This window comes from Micropterus dolomieu, linkage group LG16 (assembly GCF_021292245.1).
Source record: "Micropterus dolomieu isolate WLL.071019.BEF.003 ecotype Adirondacks linkage group LG16, ASM2129224v1, whole genome shotgun sequence".
Classification (NCBI taxonomy): Eukaryota; Metazoa; Chordata; class Actinopteri; order Centrarchiformes; family Centrarchidae; genus Micropterus; species Micropterus dolomieu.
The window spans coordinates 4,006,167-4,029,151 of record NC_060165.1 but is presented as its reverse complement, the minus strand read 5'-3'; the positions used below and the strand labels follow the sequence as shown (position 1 = coordinate 4,029,151).

General features: G+C 40.2%; 2 protein-coding genes across 2 annotated transcripts; one reads left to right on the top strand and one right to left on the bottom strand.

Moving 5' to 3' along the window:
* The first annotated feature begins 2,202 nt into the window (after positions 1 to 2,202).
* On the top strand, positions 2,203 to 15,558 carry LOC123985020 (chloride anion exchanger-like). The gene is made up of 19 exons (XM_046072358.1): positions 2,203 to 3,279; positions 3,446 to 3,585; positions 4,379 to 4,489; positions 4,708 to 4,868; positions 4,971 to 5,135; positions 8,585 to 8,737; positions 8,972 to 9,054; positions 9,956 to 10,103; positions 10,376 to 10,489; positions 10,672 to 10,749; positions 10,936 to 11,031; positions 11,149 to 11,255; positions 11,862 to 11,931; positions 12,023 to 12,115; positions 12,211 to 12,306; positions 12,395 to 12,517; positions 13,500 to 13,554; positions 13,676 to 13,809; positions 15,301 to 15,558. The coding sequence occupies exons 1-19, from the start codon at positions 3,014 to 3,016 to the stop codon at positions 15,319 to 15,321; spliced, it is 2,214 nt and encodes a 737-aa protein (XP_045928314.1). The 5' UTR covers positions 2,203 to 3,013; the 3' UTR covers positions 15,322 to 15,558.
* A 633-nt stretch (positions 15,559 to 16,191) lies between these two features.
* On the bottom strand, positions 16,192 to 22,099 carry cbll1 (Cbl proto-oncogene-like 1, E3 ubiquitin protein ligase). The gene is made up of 6 exons (XM_046072367.1): positions 21,943 to 22,099; positions 20,104 to 20,268; positions 19,396 to 19,502; positions 19,017 to 19,100; positions 18,851 to 18,924; positions 16,192 to 17,544 (listed from the first exon to the last, which is right to left on the bottom strand). Exons 1-6 carry the CDS (start codon positions 22,094 to 22,096, stop codon positions 16,527 to 16,529), a joined length of 1,602 nt encoding a protein of 533 aa, XP_045928323.1. The 5' UTR covers positions 22,097 to 22,099; the 3' UTR covers positions 16,192 to 16,526.
* Between the last annotated feature and the right edge of the window lie 886 nt (positions 22,100 to 22,985).

Sequence of the window (22,985 nt, the reverse complement as noted above, 5' to 3'; positions counted from 1 at the left end):
AAAATTAAACATGCAACACTTTTGTTTTTGCCCCCATTCATCATTAGCTAAACTCAAATGTCTAAGACTTTCAAAATGTCAAAATCTGTGTTAGTGAGCACTTCTCCTTTGCCGAGATAATGCATCCACCTCACACGTGTGGCATATCAAGATGCTGATCAGACAGAAGGGGTATTGCACAGGTGTGCCTTAGGCTGGCCACAATAAAAGGCCATTCGAAAATGTGCAGTCTCACTGTATTGGGGGGGTCTGGAAACCAGTCAGTATCTGGTGTTACCACCATTTGCCTCACACAGTGCAACACATCTCCTTTGCATAGAGTTGATCAGATTGTTGATTGTGGCTTGTGGAATGTTGGTCCAATCCTCTTCAATGGTCAGGTCGAGACCCCAATGTGGATGACGAGCATGCACATGAGCTTCCCTGAGATGGTTTCTGACAGTTTTTGCAGAAATTCTTTGGTCATGCAAACCGATTGTTGCAGCAGCTGTCTGTGTGGGTGGTCTCAGACGACTTGGAGGTGAAAATGCTGGATGTGGAGGTCCTGGGCTGGTGTGGTTACACGTGGTCTGCGGTTGTGAGGCCTGTTGGATGTATTGCCTAATTCTCTGAAATACCTCTGGAGACGGCTTATGGTAGAGAAATGAACATTCAGTTCACAGGCAACAGCTCTGGTGGACATTCCTGCAGTCAGCATGCCAATTGCACGCTCCCTCAAAACTTGCGACATCTATGGCATTGTGCTGTGTGATGGAACTGCACATTTTCGAGTGGCCTTTTATTGTGGCCAGCCTAAGGCACACCTGTGCAATACCCATGCTGTCTGATCAACATCTTGATATGCCACACCTGTGAGGTGGATGGATTATCTCGGCAAAGGAGAAGTGCTCACTAACACAGATTTTGACAGATTTGTAAACAATATTTGAGAGAAATAGACCTTTTGTGTACATAGAGAAAGTCTTAGATCTTTCAGCTCATGATGAATGGGGGCAAAAACAAAAGTGTTGCATGTTTAATTTTGTTCAGTGTATATTACAGAGACTAAGTTACATCACCTTTTTTTCTGGCACATTCAGGGGAAATGGCTTTGAGTAGTCTTGAGGAGAGCACTTTACACACAAGCAACGCTAAAACAGACGCACATTCACTCACTTGCACACACACACACACACACACACACACAGGGGGAAAGCTAGGATTTTTTAACACAAAAAAAAAAACGGAGCATGAAAGGGGGCAAGGGCCTGTCTCTTCACATGCATTCTCAGAGAGAAAGCAGGGATCTGACACACACCTTGTGCAGACAAAAAGGGAGGAGGTGAGCCAAAACTCCCTCACACGTACAGTTCTTTATACAATATTAATTATGTCTACGCTCTGTATAGCGCCTTTCCAGTCTTTTCGACCACTCAAAGCGCTTTTACACTACATTCGGGGGTTCAGTATCTTGCCCAAGGACACCTCGACATGCAGCCTGGGGGAGCCGAGACTGAACCCCCGGCCTTCCGATTAACAGCCAACCCGCTCTACCTCCTGAGCCACAGCCGCCCACAATGACATTCTAGAAACCTTGTATACTTTTCACCCAAGTGACTTAGTTTCCCGTAGGAAATCAGTAGTCAACATAGAGGTTTTTTTTAACTAAAGCTACATAAAGTACATATCTTTCATAACGTACATAACTTACTTAATTAACTTAAGTTATGTGACCAACCTACTTTAACCTAAACCTAACCAAGTGGATTTGTTGCCCAAACCTAACCAAGTAGTTTTGGTTCCTAAACCAAACTGGGAATATTTCACAACATTAACCAGGTGTTTTATTTTGAAAGTCTAACCAAACATAGCATATTTATTGTTGATCGTGGAGCCCTGCACGTGCAAAAACAACACTAAAAGTGTAATTGGTGCGTTAAAGAGCGACACCAAGGGTTCTTGACCAAACGTCCGTACGTGACGACTGAACAGAACGATTAAACGACTTAAGATACTTACAGTTTCTTTGAGGAGGATTTCACAGGACCAACCAGAACCCTTTACTGGGGTCGGTCGTAGCTCCCCACAGACCAATCACAGCACTACAGACCTTTTCTCTACAGGCTAGTGTGATTGGAGTATGAAAGGGCTGATGCGGAACCCTGGTCCCGGTCAGTCTCGATAATGTCTTCCTCCTGGTCTGGCTCGCTAATTTGTTGAAGTTCTTCTTTAGTCAATACACATAATAAATTATAGTGAAACGAAACTCAAATGTGAGAGGCAGACAGAAACTTCAGGCTACTTGTAGACGTTATTGTGAAATCACAGAATATAAAAAAGCCAGCTGGACTCGAGACGCAAGTGAAAAATTAAACAACACAAAGTTTTATAATTTATACCTCTCTGTTTCTGGCCACTCCCACGTACATAACTATGTAAGTAACTGTTTTCCTAATATGTTTGTGTGGTCTTTCTGGTTGTTCACTGTTTTAGTGCTCATTAACCAGTGTACTGAGAACTCAGTAGTTTCCTACTTTCACAGCATCTGGTCATCTAGTTATTAAGTATCTTGTTATTCTCACCTTTAACCTCCAGGAAGTGCCTGTGAGGTTCTAGTCACGCACTTTCACTTACCCTGTTTCAGCATTTTTCTAATTTCCTTTAAAACCCATTCCAGTCTCACGCCTAAGTCGTCACATGTGGTTTCGTTAGTAACTTTAGCCTTGTAATCTTTCCCTGGCGTCATATCAGTATTGCTCATTATTAACATGAATATGTTTTTTATTATTCCTCATTCATACTTGATATTTGGTTATACCTCAATGTCAGCATTTCACATTTACCATTCTGTGATTATCTTTAAACGCATAATTGTTTTATTTATGGTGAACATACACAGAGAGTCTGCTTTTGCTCACTCCAGCTGCGGTTCACTGAGCTTCAACAATTAACATTTCTGACAATATCAACACAATGAATCATAAATTCGCTTGTGTTAATGATTGAACGAAGTTAAGACAAAACTGACACAGCGATGAGCTTGATCACAGATCACAGATTAGATACAGATAGACTCACAGCCCTGTATAGAAAAGCAACGGGCAAAGGTTCTTTTAGGGATCTATCTCCAGAAACTTTCACAGTGTTGGATTCCTCGGACAGAGGTGTGAGAATGGTGACTTTGAGGAAACAGTATGCGGTGGTCAGACCTGTGTACTCTGAGGACAGCTTTGCTGAAGATCATGAGAAGATCTGCAGGCGGCACAAAACCATCCCGGGCCATTTAAAAGACTATCTGACGTAAGTGAACCCCAGTTTTTTAGAGATCCGGATCAGGATATTTGATTTGACTACTGCAGTCTTCTGTAAGTATCTAATTATGGTTGAATTGATGAAATAATGTCAAAGGAAAAGTTTCAAACTTTACTAGACAAAGCACATGAGCCCTTTTTCTTTTCAAATCCAGCTGTGATTCAAAACGTGCCAAGAATGCAGTGCTCTCTCTTCTGCCCATTATTGGCTGGATGAGGATCTACAGAGTTAGAGAGTGGCTGCTGGGTGATGTGGTGTCTGGGATCAGCACTGGACTGGTGGCCATTATGCAAGGTAAGGAGAAGGATGGCGAGCGCCTGAGTCTGTGGCATTGTAGAGTCTTGTTATTGTCGGTGCATTCAAAGCAACAAAAACCATTTGGCTAACATTAAGGAAATAATGTGGTTATGGTGCAAAAAGAAAAATGTTGACAAAGCAACTAAGTACTGATGCATTTGAGAAATTTGACTTAAAATAAAACTTTAGACTTTATTGATTGTGAAAGAGTCACAGCAGCAATTGAGTACAATAACAGATGCATAGTGTGTACGAGTAAGCTTAATACACATGCATATTCATTACACGCATCTAGTTCATATAATATAAAGCATTTAAAAGCAGCCAAAAATACAGTATCACTCCTCATGTAACAATCACAGCCTGTATTGAGACACATGCATTAGTAGTTGATAAAATGGTAGATATGATAAATGATATGAGACTGTTTGTCAGATTCCATACAGATGTGGAATGTAGTTGTTTGACACTACACTGGTTATCTGAAGGAAGCCACAAATCTGAATGAATTCTGATATGATTCCTCAACCACATGGAAACCTTCTGGTTCTACTTGTAGACCGTATCAGAAACGTTTTTATCTTTCCAATTAAGTTCACGCCATAAACTGTGAACATTTTAACTTTGGATGGTGAACATTAAACCTGCGAACATCTGTATATAGATGTAGCATTTAGCTAAGTACAGCCTCTTTGTTGCTTTGTGTTTAATGTATTTTTCCAGAGATATTTGACATGAAAAATGTCCATTATTATTTAAATCTTCATTCTGTATTTGTTGTCTCACTCAGGACTGGCCTTCTCTCTGCTGGCCTCGCTGCCTCCGAGCTATGGTCTCTACACAGCTTTCTTCCCCATGCTAATGTACTTCTTCCTCGGTACTTCAAGACACTTATCTGTAGGTAAGTCATGAATGTCAATATAAAATATTTTCATTTCCTTCACAATAACAGGACTTTTTTTTTCAAATTGTCAGCTTACAAGCTGTCCCCAAGTAATAAAAAATGTAATAACATCACTTAAAGAGCCTGTTTGGAAAAGTAATAGAGATAAGAGATAAAATTGGATGTGATACAGCTTAACAGTGTCTTCACACCCCTCCACACCTACCATCATGTAGGCTCCTTTCCAGTCCTGAGCCTGATGGTTGGAGCTGTGGTCATTCGCCTGGTCCCAGAGGACGGACCACCGGCCAACATCACCTGCTTTGAGGGCCTGTCGCAGGACCAGCAGAGAGTCCTGGTGGCCTCCTCTTTTACCTTCCTTATGGGGATTTTCCAGGTAGATTTGAGTATATCTCCGTCCCGTACTAGTGTTTATGCAGATTCTAAGAAGGGTTTTTAAACTAAGGCTCTTTTCTCTTCATGTTTCTGTCCCATGCAGCTTGCCATGGGTGTTCTACAGGTGGGCTTCATTGTTGTGTACCTGTCTGACACTCTGGTGTCCGGCTTCACCACAGCAGCTGCTGTCCACATCCTGGTTTCCCAGCTCAAGTTTGTGTTAGGATTGAACGTTCCAGGCATCAATGGTCCACTCTCTATCATATATGTAAGTCCACGATGTATCTGACAGTTACATTATTACTGTCTATGTAAATTTATGTTTGGAACTAGGAGAGATAGACCACTCCCAATGTTTTTATCATTCAGGCAGTAGGAAAATGAGACAGACCAGGGAAAGAGGACATAAACTATTAAGATATAGCTTTAAGCATGCAAACGTGGTCTTAATGTAGAAAAAACCTGCACACATTACAGTGGTTAGAGCCAAAGAAATGTTACTTTATACTGACAATTTTGTGGTTAAAAGTCCCATGTTATAGAAAGTGAGATTTCCATGTCTTTTTTGATTATAAAGCAGGCCTTGGTGCTATATAAATACTGTGGAAGTATCAAAGCGTTCAATCCATGGAGCCATGCCCATATTCAGAAACTGTGCCCTGAAACAAGCCCTCAGGACTTCCTTAAGGTTGTGATGTCACAACCATACAGTCACCCCCTTCAGCAATGCCCCCAGCACGGCCCACCATCTCCACCGATGGCTTGACCACTATTTTTGCAAAGGTCAATTTTTCTTACAAGCACCGGACCTGATAGCGTTATGTCGAAGCTAAGAGCTAAGCACGGGAACTGTTCTGTTGCTGGCTGTACAGACCAGCACCAACACAAACTTCATGTCCTTCCATCATCTGAGGAAGCAAACCTCCAGTGGATTCACTTTATTTTCAATGGAAAGGGGGAGGAAATTTCCCCCAAAAAACTGGAAAATTTGTGTGCGTTATACTGCTTTCTCAACGAGGGCCAGTAAGGTTCAAGCTCAAGGATGGATCTATACCAGCGGTCTGTGAGCCGACTTCAAACTTGGAAGCTGTAAGTTTTGCCATGTTATGTGTTGTTTGTTTATTTTGTAGGTTAGCCTGTTGAACTTGCGTGGCTAATGTGGTTGGCGTCTTTTGCACTCCCAGTGTCCCACAGGCAGGACAATGTTGGACTAATGTTGTAATATGCAGTTTACAGCACAGTCCTCACAGTGGCTGCAAACTTCCTTCAGTAATGTTGACATGGTAACTTCCTGAATAGTCTATTCCAGGCAGTTTGCTGACTCATAATGTTGTCATGAAACTAATGTGTAGTCAGGTGAACACATGGGGACAGTGGCTACAGTGCTTACTAAACTACTGATTACTTTAGTGGGTTTATTAGTTGTCATTTTACCAGAAATAATTGCTTGATTAATGCTTCACATTGTCGGTTGTTTCATATTGTACTTTCCACCCCCACATCCTGGTAATTACTGTATGCGTTTACATTACATACTGTGCTACATTAACAACACATTAATGTTACCTCTCTAGCTCCTCACAACAAATACTTTCTTCTTCACTGGGCTCTTTGGGTCACTTCTAACAAATGTACATATAAAGATAAAGTCCATGTTTAGAGTTTTTAGGCATAAATACTAAGCAAACATATATGACAGAGAGATAACGTTAGCAGTAAGTTCTTAGATGAAAACAATGACAGCTCTCAAAAACAAGTTCATGGCTAGTTAAATGCAGCCATGGCAGTGGAGTTGCCGCCTGCAGGCCATTAGAAAGAATGCAGTTTTAAGATACTTCTGCATTGGCATCACCTTTCAGACCTGGAGGCTGCTGCTTGCATTTACCTGTGGAAAACCTCAGGAAACTTTACTTCTGATTGCTGGTGATAGTTCATTTCTCCACAATTTCGGATCAGATTCCTGCTTTAACATGTCTGGTGCTGAAATTTTTGGTTTAGAGTCAGACAATGATGTGATGTTCACGGTAGAAGTGCAGCTAAACTCTAATGTAGTGATTCTCTGGGGTCAAATTTAATATAACCATGTGAAGTCAGTGTCTAGTCTTACCTGCAAATTATTAATTTTAGGACCAGTGTTGAAATAATACTAATCTAATTTTTTTCTCTGATTACAAGTCATAACATTATCAGAAAAGTTGAAAATATTTCGAGAATGAAGTCATAATATGTTGCTTCCAGTGTGGTGTCTTTCCTCTGATCCGTAGCTCTGCTGTGTCTGCGTCCCCCTCGTTTAGAGACACCTTTGCTCTGTTTAGGACTGTCTTTCTGCTCCAGGACGCGTCCCACTGAAGCAGCTGAGCACTTTATTGGAGGTGCTGAAGTTACCATTTGTGTGGATTTGTGGAAATTGCTGCCAGATCACAAGTGTTTTCAGTTAGTTTCGGGTTTCCACATCCTTGTCTGATCCTGTACAGTGCCAAACGGTCATTTGGACTGGATACTACCATCTCAGCACAGCAATAACATAGGCAACGCACAGCAGAGCATAGGGCAGGTAGACTTTTCTCAACATGTCAGTGAACACAGATATGTGGGATAGATTTTGAATGTGCAGAAAGTTATGAACAGAAAACGAGCTATTAAAGTCCAGGGGTTTATAAATGAATAAATGAATGCATTTTAATGAATTAATTGATGTGAAAAGGTGCCACATATACATTTAAAGAGGGTACTTTCCCAAACAAATGACACAAAAAGGGAGTGAAGACTAAATCATGCCTACATGTGTGTTGACTCAGCAGGGATGATATAAAATGAGAAATGTTGATCTACAGGAGAATATATTTGAAAGCAATACAGAATGGCTGCATTATATTCTGTTATATTTTTATATTTTGAAATGTTTATATATGAAATGTTTAATGCTCAAAATTTTTGGGGGGAGGACCACCAGACCCCCCTCATAATAATGTGTCCTCTCCAATGTTAAAGCAAAAATATATCCTCTTTCCTTTCAACAACAATATAATCCTATAAATTCTCTAGAATGCATATCAATTTATTCCTTTTTTTATTAAGCAAATATGCAAACTGTCATGTCATTTGTTTCATTTCTTTGAAAACTCATTTGGTGAGCAGTCGGTAGTTTCTCTCATTGGCAGAGAGTTGGCAACACTGTTTCTGAGTGCAAGCATAACCAGGTAGCTAGCTTAAACTGGCAGGTAGCTTGTTAGCTTAAACTTTCAAACAGTGAGTTCACTCAAGTTATGACAAGTGGAAACAAAATTCCAATCATGTCTATTATATTGGATGGTTGACAAAGTTTTACAGGTATCTTAAAATGCTGCTATGACTTGGATAAAATCACACTTTCAAATCCTGATAATGTAATGTGGCAATATTGTACATTTTTCAGTGATCAACACGAAACTCAAGCTTCATAGTTCCTCCTGCCTTACCTCTTGACTGAGCTTCAGTGACATTATAGAAACTTGTGCTGCATTCAGGACAACAGGAATTAATTGTAAAGCAGGATTGGATATGCCTTTTGGTCATGTGTCAAAATTACACAGCATCAGTTTTTAATAATATGACCTTTTTATATTTTCTGATTTGCCTTGGGATTTTACCTATATTGTCACATAAAACTATATAATACTTTGAATTTTTAATCATGCTCAAGGTGTAGAGTGAAGTGTGTTTGCTTCTTCTGCACAGACCCTGGAGAAGATCTTTGTCCAGATCACCTCCACCAACAACTGTGACCTGGTGATGTCCATGGTTATCATAGCAGTGGTGTTCATCGTGAAGGAGCTGAATGACACATACAAAGCCAAGTTGCCTGTCCCCATCCCCATAGAGGTTATTGTGGTGAGAGAAACCTCCTGCACAATGTCGTATTAACATGTCAAAATGTAAAAGGTCAGTCACGATGTACTGTAACAATCAAGCAAGTTTGGCAATAAACACAAAGCCAACCCATTGTTAGCTGAACTTAATGACCTACCTCCAGCATGTACAAGGTTTCTGCAAAGTTGATTTTAAACCAAGATGAATGGAAATCAATAGATACCAAAATCTCAGGTATCTTTGCTTTTCACACAGACTATCATAGCCTGTGGGCTGTCCTATGGCTTCAACTTCGAGAAGACATTTGATGTTGACATTGTTGGCAAAATGGTTAGTGGGTAAGTTTCAAGTTCTCCCGGTTCAACAGTAGATTAAAGGTACAAGTCAAGCTGGCTGCTGTTTCATGAAGTATTCAGATCCAGTGGTGGAAATAGAAAGAAATACTTCTTCAGTTAAGTAAAAGTATCATTACTGTACTGTATTCACAAACCATGTTTATAATGTTAAAATACTTCAAAGCACGTAAAAGTACTGGATTTAAAATCTTACTTAAACAAAACAAGTTATAATACAAAAGTATTATCCGCAAAATGTATTTAAAGTATTAAAAGTAAGATCACTAACAAACTGAGCGATATTATAGATGAAATTAACAGATTGTTAATACTGATGCATCAACTTTAAGCGGTATTGTACTGTTGGTAGCTAGCTGAGGTTGAGATTTTGACCATTTTCTGTAGAGGAAGGTAATCCCCTGGTTCCCAACCTAGAACCATTGCAAAGGCTCACAAGATAAATCTGAGGAGTCATGAGATGACAAATGGGAATGGAAAGTTCTGCAGCACACATTTGTATTAATTGTTTTACTTTTCTCTAATCTTTGATCAACCTTGAACAGTTATTTAAATTAAACCATATTTACTGGTTTCACTGGTAATCAGAAGCTAAAAAGGTTGGGAACCACTAGTTTAATACCTAATGATGCACTATATTTTATATGCTCATCATATGTTTTTAATGTACAATCTTAATATGAGAAGAAAATACATGCAGTGGAGCAAGAAATATTTCCCAATGAAATGCAGTTAAGTAGAAGTATAAAATAGCAGAAAATACTACTCAAGTAAAGTGCAATTACCTCAAAATTGTACTTAAGACTAGTACTTGAAATGTACTTAGCTACTTTCCACAAGTGTTCAGATCATTTAAATTCACAATATAATACACAATATCTTTCAGGTATGAATCTCCCATTGCACCCAACGTGGACATCTTTAAGGAGAGTGCTGTGGAGGCCTTTCCTGCAGCCATAGTGGGGTTTGCTGTTGCCTTCTCTGTGGCCAAAGTCTACTCTATCAAACATGATTATACCATTGATGGGAACCAGGTGAGTTACATACATGAAGACTGCCTATCCTTATCTGGTTCACAGAGGAAAAATAGTTAATTGGTTACTAAGTGAATACGACAATAAGACTCCTCATAATTTTGGTTATGAAGATATAAAGTAACATTAAATATTGATTTTAGTTCAAGGTTGGATGTTAGCTTTTATGTGCGGCACATAAAAAAGCAGGTCAAACAGAGTCATTCAAGTGAAAACATAGGTTAACTTTCATTGCCAGAGCGGTAACTTAACTTTTCATTGTTCCATCGCAGGAGCTCATTGCATTCGGGGTTAGCAACATATTTGGGGCAAGCTTCAGGTCGTTTGCAGCCAGCACAGCACTCTCCAGGACGGCTGTGCAGGAGAGCTCAGGAGGCAAAACACAGGTGAGAAAAGGAATCTCACCATTTACAACATCAGTTTCCTGGGTCACAAACTTTTACTAGGACACTGCACGCAAATATTTTTTTCTCCAAAAAGATTTATTGTAATGTCATCTGGTTTATATCACATTTGTTTCCTTCATTGGCATGTTAAAATGAAACATTAACTTTTTTTACAAATGCAGATTGCAGGGCTGATCTCAGCCATCATGGCAATGATTGTCACTTTGGCACTTGGTTTCCTGCTGGAGCCGCTTCCCAGGGTGAGACTCCCTCCTGTAATGTAACGGCTTATGCCATTGTTGTTTGTTATGTTTTATGTTCCTTAAATGGAGACAGACTTTTATATGTTGATTCATATATGGGAGAAAGCTCAGTTGTGAGTGTATATCTACAGGTGTAAATGAATGCTTTCTCATACATACCCTCAATATTTGACTTCATTCCAGTCTGTCCTGGGTGCCTTGGTCATTGTCAATCTGAAGGGTATGCTGATGCAGTTCAAAGAAATCCCGTACTTGTGGGGGAAGGACAAAACAGAATGTGTAGGTGTTAAAATGTCTTATAGTTTTAGTTTTCTGTGTATGTACTTTATTTACTTGGTTATTTACTTGGCCCAGTCAATTCTCTTTCAGTGTTTGACCTCAGGTGTTTGTCTGCAGGTGGTGTGGGTGGGAACATGTCTGGGTGCCATCCTGCTGGGACTGGATCTTGGTCTGGTGATGGGCTTGGGTGTGGAGCTGCTCACGGTTGTCTTCAGGACTCAATTGTAATAACACGGTTAATGACATCTGATATTAGTTTCTAAATATTCAAAGTGACTGCAGAGAGAAAATCATGGATTTATTGTAGTGGATGAAAAACACATTATGCAACATGAAGCTGTAAAATGTACTGTCCCTATAAAGGGGCACTCCAACCATTTAATATTGCATTTCTGTAAAGTCAAGGACCTACATGACAACATTTAGTCCTTAGTAATGGTCACGCTCAAAAAACACTGGGTCCTATTCATTTTCCATAATGCAACTTAATACCATCATTCAAACTCCATACCTCCAGTTAGGTTTTGACATAATCAGGGTTATTTGATCAAACTTTGGAAAGCCACCTCCAGAGCAACAGTAGTTGTTCTACAAGTGTTTTCACTGGCTGAATTCTTCATACATAAAATAGGTGGAGTTGACATTTCAATCCAATTTGTGTACTAGTTTAAACTAGTGATGTTTCAAGTACTCAGGCCTCAGATGAAGATTCGAGGAACCAACAAGTCATTGATTTTCAAAAGTATATTTTCAAAGGTTATGCTTTATTTTCCACCTGCTGACCTATAACAGACCCATATTTATGTTTAACCCTCTTTATGTCTTTCTAGCCCTCGCTGTTCTGTATTGGCTAACATCCCAGGGACTGACTTCTACAGAGATCAGAAAGATTACCTGCATGTAAGTATGTTAAAATGAAATAAACATACAAGACTGTGTCGTGATATCCTCCTGAATCACGTTTGTTTTATCACGATGCTTCCCGTCTCAGTTATTCAAACCTAAGGGAGTAACAATCTTCAGGATACCCTCGCCCATCTTCTTCGCCAATATTGAGTTCTTCAGGGACAAGCTTATAGAAGCTGTACGTATGACGCATCAATTCTCTCCTCTGCTTCAGTTTGCTTTTCTCAAGAAAATAAATGTGTATGGACATAATGCCGCACTTGCTTGTTCCAGGTTGGATTTAACCCTGTAAGGGTTTTGAGGAAGAGGAACAAGGCTCTCAGGAAAATCAAGAAACTGTTGCAGAAGGGGGATAACGATATTACAGAGGTGAGGCTTTAAATATACAGCTTCACCAGTGAGTGCCTCAAAGTGTTCTTCCAAAAAGCTTTAAGCTTCCTTTCTGTCTGTCAAACAGAAAGGCTGGAACTCTGAGCTTCCCGCTAAAATCAATGTTCCCAGAGTGGACCTCCACAGCCTGATCCTGGACTTCTCTGCTGTCTCCTTCCTGGACATCTGTGCTATGAAGGGACTGAAAACGGTACACAAAGACAGTCATATACTGAAGTTCAGTGAATGCTATTAGTAGTGAAGATGAGAAAGTGACAGTCATTGGCAGGATGTCCCAGTAAAAGGTGTCACCCCCAACTTTTCATCTAAGCAGTCCACTAGCTGTTTCACCTGTTCTCCTTTGCATTATTTAAAACTGATTTGCTTAAAAAGAAGAAATGCAAATGTACACATGTCCAGAAGTTAGGAGTCTTTTGCTATCCTCATTGACAAATAAGACTAGGGCTGCAACTAACAATTATTTCCATTGATTAATCTACAGATTATGTTCTCAATTGATCATTTTGGTCTGTATAATGTTTGAAAAAGTGAAAAATGTTTTCCCAAAGAACAAGGTGCCTTGTTCAAATTGCCCAACAAACAGTCCAAAATACAATTTACTATCACAGAAGAGTAAGATATATAAGAAATATATATAAGAATATATTTTATATACTGTACATAATTTTCAGCTCTAAATAACGCTGCAGTTCCTGGTGATGTTTCACAGTAAAAACCTTCCAGTGATTCGCTCTTCGGAAAGCTTTTGATTCGAGGAGGCAGAATTACCAGGAAGTTTTTAAATTCAAAAGTAAAAGTAAAAGGATACATTAAAATACAATTACTGTAAACGCACTATCCTTTGGCGCAACGCCCTCTCTGCTGTGATGCTTTCTGTTTAAGACTTCTCAAGGATCACTTTACAATCCAAGAGAAGCCCCAAACGCTCCTTGGATATTTTTGTTGATGCAGTTTGGGTGTCTGTAGGCAAAAATTATTTAGTTTATTGCAGTTAAATCACCACCATATACATAAAGATCACAAATATGTATCTGGTGAACACTGTCATTCTGCAATAAAGTAGAGCCAACGTACATATGATTCTTCAGCTGCATTATGCAGTTCTTCATTTATGTACATTTTATTATAATACATTTCTTGTATGAAAACTGTATACTCTGTATTCTCCACAGGCATTCAAAGAGTTCATCCATGTTGGGGTGGAGGTTTACATTGTTTCTTGTGATGGTGAGTTTCATTAGTATTAAGCACAACATCCTGAAATCTGTGATGAAAACAGCAGAGCACATGAGGTGATTACTGCCTGTGAAAACAGAGCAAACTCAGCATGCTTCTCATGTGTTGTCAGCATACGTCTTGGAGAAACTGCACCGCTGGATGTTCTTCGATGAAGAGATTCTAACCTCCATGTTCTTCCCGACCCTTCATGACGCAATGCTGCATGTGCTTGAAAAACATAAGGATGAAACTAAAGACCGGGTGGTATGGAAAGCTATTCTATTCTAAAGAAATCTTTATGTACGGATGCTTAATTAATATTCCTAGCAAGACAAAAATGTTTCCATATCTGGCCCCTAGAAGTGTTCATTATCCCCCAAGTGTTGGACAGACAGAGAAAAATACTAACAACTTTTCTTTTCTTTTAGTCATATGAATAATGGAGCTTAAAGTATCAGGTTTAGCCTTAGGGTGGCACTAGAGGGAATGAGGTAATTATAAGAAAAAGCTTAATTCCCAATATAACTTGATTGATTTAAAATGTCTAAATAAAAAGAAATCAAAGATATTAAGTGAAATACAGTACACATTGTAATATGTATTTCCTTTTTATGTATGCATTCACTGTGTTGTGAGTAAATGAAAAACACTTGTTTAAAGGACAATGATTTTGTTTTTTGTCTTTAATAACTGAATTAATTGTTTTTGATTGTGACTTGAATTTTCCATGCCACGTTCAAATCACAACACAGAAAACAAAGTGAAGAGATTTAATGTATTTCAGTGTTGTCCAGTAGTGGCAGCGTAGGCCCGCCAATGCTGAATGAATGGCATGGCATTTTCAAGAAGCTCACAGCTTTATCTTCTGGGGATCATGAAGGTGTTCACAAAATTTGAAATATTGATATTTCCTGTGTGGGCCATTTGGGCCTTCGAAATCTAGGAGCTAAACCCTAAGGGACGGGTCAGGAGGTCCCTGAAAACATTAGGATTCATCCAATGGGGACCATGAATGTCCACAGTAGATGTCATGGCAGTTGTGCAGTCACTGTAGAGATGTCTTGCTATCTCCACCAAAGTATAAATGGCCTGATAGTCTGATCACTGACATCCTTAAGCCTCAAGGCAAACGGCGCAGGAACAACCCCTGCAGTTAGAATGGTAAAACTCAGTTACGTTACAGACAACACAAACGTTCTTCTGAGCTGAAAGCATAACAGATTAAAATTTTTACTTGGATGCTGTTCAACTCATGTTTTTCACTCCACAGTGATTAAAGATAGTTTGAAATTACTTGAGTCAGGCTTGGTAAAAAGCCCAGGATGGGGTGACGGGAAATTTCACTTTATATGTATTGTAAAAAGGAAAGAATATAAAAGATATCTCCTGCAGTTTAAAAAAGTTTCCATGGTGGTTTTATTCTGCTATCACATTCTGATTTTACAATGTAATGTATTACTAAGGTTATAACTGGACAAGAGATATATTTTATATTCATTTCCTTTTACAATACATTTAAAGTGAAATTTCCCATCACTCCAATCCTGTGCTTTAAAACAAGCCAGTCACAAGCAATTTCTAACTAACTCTACTCCGTCTTTAATCTAAGATTGGTGTATGGGGACCAATTACGTCTTCAAACCAAAGACAAAGCAAGTTCAACACAAGACCTTTAATGGAGTAGATAAATGTCTGCGTGTCATCTTGTGTGCAGTTATAACTTTAACACTCATTTTGACTTTTTCTTTTTTGCAGGTAATAGATACCAAACTCTAGAAGAGCACCTGTCTCCAGAAACATCCTTTCAAAAAGACCATTAAGCCACAGAACTAGAGAGTTGCTGTTAAATTTACTGCTATGATAAAATGCTGTTTGTCTATTCAAGATCATGATGTGATTTTTATGTATGATCCAGTCTTTGCTGTCACAGGACTCTAGTAAAGTGTCCTTTTTCAGACGGTTTGTTTGATAAATGCAATATATTTTCAAGATTAAATGGCGATACAAAAAGCATATGGTGTAAAAGAGGGTGTTGAATGTGTTCATTGTGTCAATCAATTGCATTTTACATATTCTGCAAATCTGTGGCATGCAGATGACGAAAACAAGCCCCCACTTTTGACTGTCTGCAGGTTTTTCAAAAACAATTTCATATTTTTTAAGACATACCTAAACACAAGTGTAATTTATAGACTAAGATGAACAAAGCCTGGAAGAGTGAGGTTACTGTACAGTCAATACTGAGATAGTGAGGTTTAAAAGACCATTACTTGTTTCTAAACAAACATTGAACGTTTGTAAGTGACAAAGTGATTGAAAACCAACAGCTGCCAAAGTATCAGCTAATCGAGAGTAGGGTTTACTACACAGGAGGGGCATTTTTTTAAACTACTAACTAGGTTGTGTGCGAAATTCTGACATTCTTTGAAATGCAAATTGACAAAGATACATGAGATGAATTACTACATCAACCTGGGGACATAAGCTTTGAAAGAACCAGACTCATTGACAAGTGTCTTCTTTAATCACCAAATATAAATGTCTTTTAAGAAAGCTTACATCAAAATGTTCTCAATAACCTCTAAAGCAAACAAACCAGCTGGTGGTCCGCCAGTCATCATATCAAACAAGGATGAGATGCAAATCTTTCGTTAAAAATTTATTGAGACATAGTTAGCGTCTTTGAATGTACAGTACATATGCGTGTAATCAGTGGACATATATACAGAAATATTTACCATACGCTAATAAAAAAACAAAACAAAGGGACATTCCTGCTCTTCTCCGAATCTATTTTATGTTCAGTGGAAAGTTCAGTACACCTAAGTAAAATGTGCAGCACATACACATTAGCTTCCGGGCAGTTTTTATCAAAATGAAAGTCCTACATCCTGTAACCCTGAGGTTTACGATCACATTATTCAGACTAGTGGTACGGGACAGAATGACACAGACAGTTGCTCATTCATTAAGATGGCGGTTTACTGATAGTAAGGGCGATAGCGGCCCTGATCTGGGTGGTGCGGTCCGGGCATCTGGCCCTGGGGAGGAGGACCCTGCATTCGCGGAGGTGGGGGCCCTCTTGGAGCAGGCCACATACCAGGACTGAGCCCTCCTGGCTGGCTAAACGGGGGACTAAGGGTACCCTGGTCTTCAGGGAACTGCTGCATGGAGTTGGGGTTGTAATGATGAGGTGGAGGAGCATTGACAGGGGGGCCACTGTGTTGTGGTGGAGGTCCTGGGGGCGGGTGATTCATATAAGGGGGCATCTGGCCCATGATGTGCCCTGGTGGTGGAGTGATTGGTGGGGGGGCTGTGGACATGGGGGGAGGAGGGGCCTGGTTGTACACCATGTGTGGTGTCCCTGAGGCCTGGGGAGGATGCTGCATGGGGTGGCTGATCGGAGGAGGCGGAGGAGGTGGAGGGCCGAAGTGCTGCTGTGGTGGCGCCATCATGTGGTGAGCGTGGGACACTACTGACTGCTGGCCAGGATAGTCCCCGGGGTGGTGGTGGGGTGGTTGAGTGGGGCCTGGCCCACCAGGGTGGGGCTCCCGAGACGAAGAGGAGTCATCCTGGATGGGTACAGTGATGAGATTGCTGTGTTTACGAGTTGTTACCGTGGCAATGCGGAAAGTCTCAGGACCAAGAGCAGAGGTCGGGGGTGGGGCGTCGTGAGCTGAAGGTGGGGGTGGCTGACTATAGGGGTCATGACTGCTGTGCTGGAGCGGGTTGGGGAGGTGAACGTGGTTCTTGGGTAAGTGAGGTGGAGGCACACGGAACCGGTCAGGGACCTCAGACGCAGGGGGCAGGTGCACAGGCTCCGGTCGGCCTGCGGAAGACTTGGCTGCCCTCATGTGGCGGTGGTTGACGTGGGCCTGCAGGTCGCGCTGGGACAGGTAGGTGCGCTTGCATCCCGGCACAACACTGCACATGTAGAGGGAACCACGCTGGCACTGCTCAATGCGCTGCACTGGGTCTGTGCAGCTGTACAAGGTGAGGCTGAACACACGGGGGACAAAAGTTCAGTCACAAAGCAGTAAAAAAAACACACCCAAGCTGCATTACAAAATACCACATACTCTAGAAGCCAATTCGTTCTGCTGATGAGCCTGGCCGGTGAGATTGCATCTTTACTATGCGCATGTGACGACTGCGAATGTTGCGTAAGCGCTTGGAACAAACTTCTACATGTTGGCTGTATGGAGGTCTTTCAAAATCTTTAAAACAGATAATGAATTTGCTATTCATTGTTGCTCCTGCTGCACACAAATACCTGCGTGCAGCCTGCACAAGTGTTGACAATGAAAGGCTGTTTAGCGCTGCTAAACATGAAGCGATAGACAAGAAGAGAGAAATCTACCTCTGGTATTAAAAAGAAAAGCATGCCAGTCAGCAGAAGTTGTGACCCTCATTAGCTGGACTGAGACGGATGACTGAGGTTCATGTTAAGGATAAAATGTCCTTGCATTTTTTGCAAAACAGAGCTCACAGTTTGTCCCTGGGTTGTTACAAGACTGTTCATGGCTCACAAGACAATATATGGAGCTTGGTTTTAAGTTTCTTTATACTTTAAAGTTGGTCCTAAGGACTGAAGTGTAGGTCTGATCTACAGCCGCTTTATTTTGTGCACTTGACCAATGTAATTTTCTGTACAATGTCAACTACTTTGTCAAGATTGCCTCATGGGAGCATTATGCAAACATGTAGGGCATGATTTACATTTTAATCTTTAAAATGTATGTTACTTAAAAAGGTGATATATATTATTCTCTGCAATAGAGAGCTCACGTTTGTCCCTGGTTTGTTACAATGATGTTTGTGGCTCAGAAAGTCATATGGAGCTTGGAGCTTCAGCCATGTTCGTTATACTTTAAAACGCAAACTGACATTTTAGGTCTGGACGACACCTGCTTTTATTTTGTGCAATAGAGAGCTCATTGTTTGCAGCTCAGAAAACATAAGGGGTCGGGTGGCACTAGCATACATGATTTATTCTCCCCCAAGTGAAATAATAATGATAGAAATGTTGTTTGTCTTGTTTAATGTCTGCATCTACAATAAATGTGAGTAACAGGGTAAACATAGTACCAGGGAGAGACTTTCTCTTCAGTGAAATAAAAAATATATATGTAACGGCCAAAATGAGTTTGAAAATATCGGTATATCGAATATCAGCCAAAATCCAATATCGTGCATCCCTATTTAAAACACCTGGTACTGATAAAAAAAAAGGAAGTTAAAACTGTGACGAATTTTCACCACAACTCAAAGACTACACATTTAAAATGTCTCCAGAAGAGCTCACCCAGGGCACATCTTTTCTCCTTTCTTCTCGTGAAGCAAAGCACAGTCGTAGCAGAAGACATGTTTGCAGGGGATCTGAGGAGTTAGAGCGCAACAGTTACACATGAACAAGTATCTGCGATTGCCTGCAGTGAAAGGTCGGTTCAACAACATAACAAAATACATACCATGCGTCCATATAGCTGGATAGGAAGACCACATTTATCACAAAAGTGAATTGGTACTTCATCCCTTTCTCCAATCAAATGCAACTGTTTGAAAAAAAAAAAAAAAATATCACATGTAACACAGTTACTAGAATATCATTAGCAATGTGAATGTGTCCGTGTTTTGTTTGTTCATTCTTTAAGATTTAAAGTAAGAATTCCCCACACAGGAAAACATAGGAAGATAATTCTTTAAACCAGTCTCACATCAGAACGTTTCTAATTGTATGGAGAGGAGGCATGTACTGTGTGCCAGACATTTGTTATAAAGTGTCATTAATATCCATCTGAAAACACTGTATGGGCTGTTAAGTCGTTTCACTCCCCACAGGCGACGTACCTTATAGTCCCAAAACAGTGGCTGGGGGAACCTCCTCTGACTTGCAAACACATCACCGGCTTTAGCGCCACAATCGCGCCTCTCTTCTTGCTTGAAGCCAAAGTTATCTGTAACACAAAAGAGACAAGTATTAATAATGCAATGCAGAAAAACTGAGCACGCCCTCAAACCCAAATAAGTGGTGATTTAGCAGTATAAGGGAACTGTCCCTAAAGTAGTCATCAAGGTCCTTCATAGGGCTGGGACAAACATCAATTTATTTAAAAAACAAACAAACTAGTATTACTACAACTAAAATTATTTGAGCATGAAAACAAAAGAGAATCAAAAATAAAACAAGGACTACTGAAGCTTTCCTTACTGCATAAACTGCAAATAGTACATCAGACACAAACTAAATTCTGCTAACCTGACTGAAATTAATCAGTGTCTCTGACACTCTCAACAAAAAACAAACATGAGCTTCAACGAACAGTTTTGCTTGTTGTGTGATCCCCATTTAGCTACTACAACCTTGGTCAAATGACACCTGACAAATCTCAATACAAAAGTTTAAGCAGACAATAAAACCAATCAAACAAAACATTTTATGTATTTTTGCTACTTACATGAGACAATCATAAACTTTGAATATGCACTGTCTCAGACCCACAAGGAATGTTGTTTTAAATTAATGTCTTTAAAATGTCTACTGCAGAATGTGCCTACCATCTTCTCCAGTCTCACTTTTGGGTGGCCTGCTGTTGGGTCTCTGGGTGCGGGGAGGAGGTTTGTTCCTTAAGGGCTGCTTGGATATGAGTTTGATGGGGATTCGTCTGCGAACATCTGGGCCACCCAAACTCCCAGAACCATCGCTGCCTTGAAGATCATTGTCTGCAGGGGAAAAAAGGCGTGTGCAGAAAACCACACTGTGCTTTTGAGTCTTGTAGTGCAGGAACCTCTAAATTACTTCAAAAAATACAAGTGTATACAACATGGACATGCCAAAAGAGTTACACCCATTTAATATGATTTTTGTAAATCATAGTACGGAATTGAAATAACCAATGGGATGGGTGACACACTTTTAAGCTGTGGTTGAACAGTCTTTTTGCTTAGGAATGTTTTTCCGTAATGCCTTGCAGCAGCAACACACAATTATACTTTCACCATGTTAGACTCTGTGGAAACAACCTATTTTATGCTTGTGACATGATCCAAAACTCCTTGCATGACTGGCTGAGCTCCAAATCCATAAATATAGATTTTCTATCTTTCAAATCTATCCAGTTAGTGGGTAATCTTGAAGAACAATTGAATGTCTAGTTAACAATATCATCATCACCATCATAACAAAATACTATATACATAAATGTAATTTTGCTACTCTGCTTGTATATTACTTTTTAAATCCTGTTGAAGCCATTTTTATTTTGTTGTTACTTCCTAGAAGTAACTGATGGTTAAATATGTATGAATTGAAAACATGCTTTCTTTAGGTGGAGTGATATTAGACAGCAAACCTACAGCACTGAGTTTGTTACTGTACTCATCTTCCATGTGTTATCAATAAAGTTAGTTTCAAAATGTGCAGTCGGGTTCTCGTAGCACCATGACTGTCTTTTCAAAAGTCCTTATGACTTCTCCTTCACATGTTTCCTTTACCTCATGACGTTTTCCATCGAGGTCACAGAAAGGTGTTTAGGCAAAAGACATAGGACAGATGTTTTGAATATGCGATTGCAAATTTGGAATGGGTTTCAGGAAAATACTCGAAGCCCGGATGTGCAAATGCACTGTGATGGGGCTAATGGGGCGTGTGATAGTGCACTCATGCCTGTCCACAAGTCTTTAAATTATGTTGCAGATCAGCAACCCCTTGTTTAGTTGGGAATTTCACTGACGCGACACGCTTTGCAGCCCTCAGAGTTGGGGTAACGTTAAAGCAAGAATGATGCATTCTATGTGAGAGAAAACTTTGGGTCATCAGCTAGATCAATGTGATCAAATCGAAAATAATCTGTTATGTCCTAGGCAGTCTGGTTTGAGGGCTGTAAAATAAATAGCTAAGAATTCCACAAATATCTGTCTGAAGACATGCGATTAGTTGTGTTAGCTTCAACATCTTAGCTAGCTTAGTTAGCATCATGCTAACGATGGTCAGGTAACATTCGCGCCCCAACTCAATCGCAGCTAGCGCTTCAGCCTACTAACGTGTAAAAAACATCATGTTTGCCATTTCATATTGTAACGTTAAATGTGTACACTCGGTTGCAATATTTTATACGGCCCTTAGAGATTCATTTAGAACCATCGTTAACTTTTGGTGAACACAAGTGTTCTAGCGTTACTCCATCGCTAGCCTGTTTTTAGCTAACGTTAGCCCGAGCCAAGCTAGTTTTAACGCTGCTCTGAAAGATAGCCGAAAGCCGTAGCAAACCCGTCTACTGAAATGATGATATATCGTCGTCTGGAGAGGGGTTAAAACAACAACTATGAATGTGTAGTTATAAATAAATCATCTAAAATAACTTTGCTAACGTCGGCCCTCCTGGACATTCTGCTTACCGCTTTGGTCCATGATCCAACGAGTGAACACAATGCATTGTGGGATAGAGCGGACGAGGAGAAGATGTGAAGGAACAGAAGGAAGGAAGGTAAAAGGCGAAAAGTGTGTGAAGTGGAGATGAGTGGAAACAATCAGAAAGAGGAAAAACAACATGTTCTTCTTCTTCTTCTTCTTTTTACTGGCGACTTGCAACCAGATGGAGCATTATCGCCGAAAAACAACAATTCAGGACACAATGAATAAGAGTGGACCTCTGAAACTACAAACTCAAGAATAATGCCTAGGTAGGTAGATAGATTTATTTTCTCACAATATAACAGGTGGTTGAGTGAGATTGAGTTTGTAACTCCCTTCTGCTTCATAGCAAACAATACACATTAATATAGAACCAATTATAAAAATAGTAAACAGAAATAAACTATAATCTGTGAAGCGGTGCTATCATTCATTGCTGATATAAATGTATAATGTGGAGATGATCGTGGACTTCAGGAGGAGCCCCCATCACCATACTCAGCAGTCCTGTCTGCTGTAGAATCCTTCAGGTTTCTGGAATCCACTATTTCCCAGGACCTGAAGTCAGAGCCCAACGCGGACACCATTATCAAGAAGCCCCAGCAGAGGATGTACTTCCTGCGCCAGCTCAGGAAGGTCAACCTGATTAAGGACCTGCTGATCCACTTTTAAACAGCCATCACCCAGTCTGTCCTCTGCACATTCATCACTGTCTGGTTTGGATCTGCCACCAGAAAGGACAGGAGCAGACTACAACGGACAGTCACGATCATTGGTGCGAACCTTCCCCTCCATTCAGATCCATCTCACCCCGGACACAATCTGTTCCAGTTTCTCCCCTCTGGTAGGCGCTACAGAGCACTGTACGCCAAAACCAGCAGACTTAGGAACAGTTTCTTCCCACAAGCCATCACTCTGATGAACAGCTGATTTCTGACTCACGGTGACAGGAACAATTCTTGTGCATTAACCCAGTAACTCTGTCTCTAATCAGCCACCTGTTTACTGGCTAACACTTATTATTTAT

What these genes read in the sequence shown, in the direction of transcription:
- LOC123985020 (XM_046072358.1), top strand. Translation starts at nt 3,014, where the DNA reads ATGAGCTTGATCACAGATCACAGATTAGATACAGATAGACTCACAGCC. An exon ending in TTCAAGACACTTATCTGTAG is followed by an intron (nt 4,490 to 4,707) that starts GTAAGTCATGAA and finishes ACCATCATGTAG; the next exon opens with GCTCCTTTCCAGTCCTGAGC. An exon ending in ATCAGAAAGATTACCTGCAT is followed by an intron (nt 11,932 to 12,022) that starts GTAAGTATGTTA and finishes TTCCCGTCTCAG; the next exon opens with TTATTCAAACCTAAGGGAGT.
- cbll1 (XM_046072367.1), bottom strand. Translation starts at nt 22,096, where the DNA reads ATGTTGTTTTTCCTCTTTCTGATTGTTTCCACTCATCTCCACTTCACA. An exon ending in CACTGTTTTGGGACTATAAG is followed by an intron (nt 19,101 to 19,395) that starts GTACGTCGCCTG and finishes TTTTTCAAACAG; the next exon opens with TTGCATTTGATTGGAGAAAG. An exon ending in GGAGAAAAGATGTGCCCTGG is followed by an intron (nt 17,545 to 18,850) that starts GTGAGCTCTTCT and finishes CCGTGTGTTCAG; the next exon opens with CCTCACCTTGTACAGCTGCA.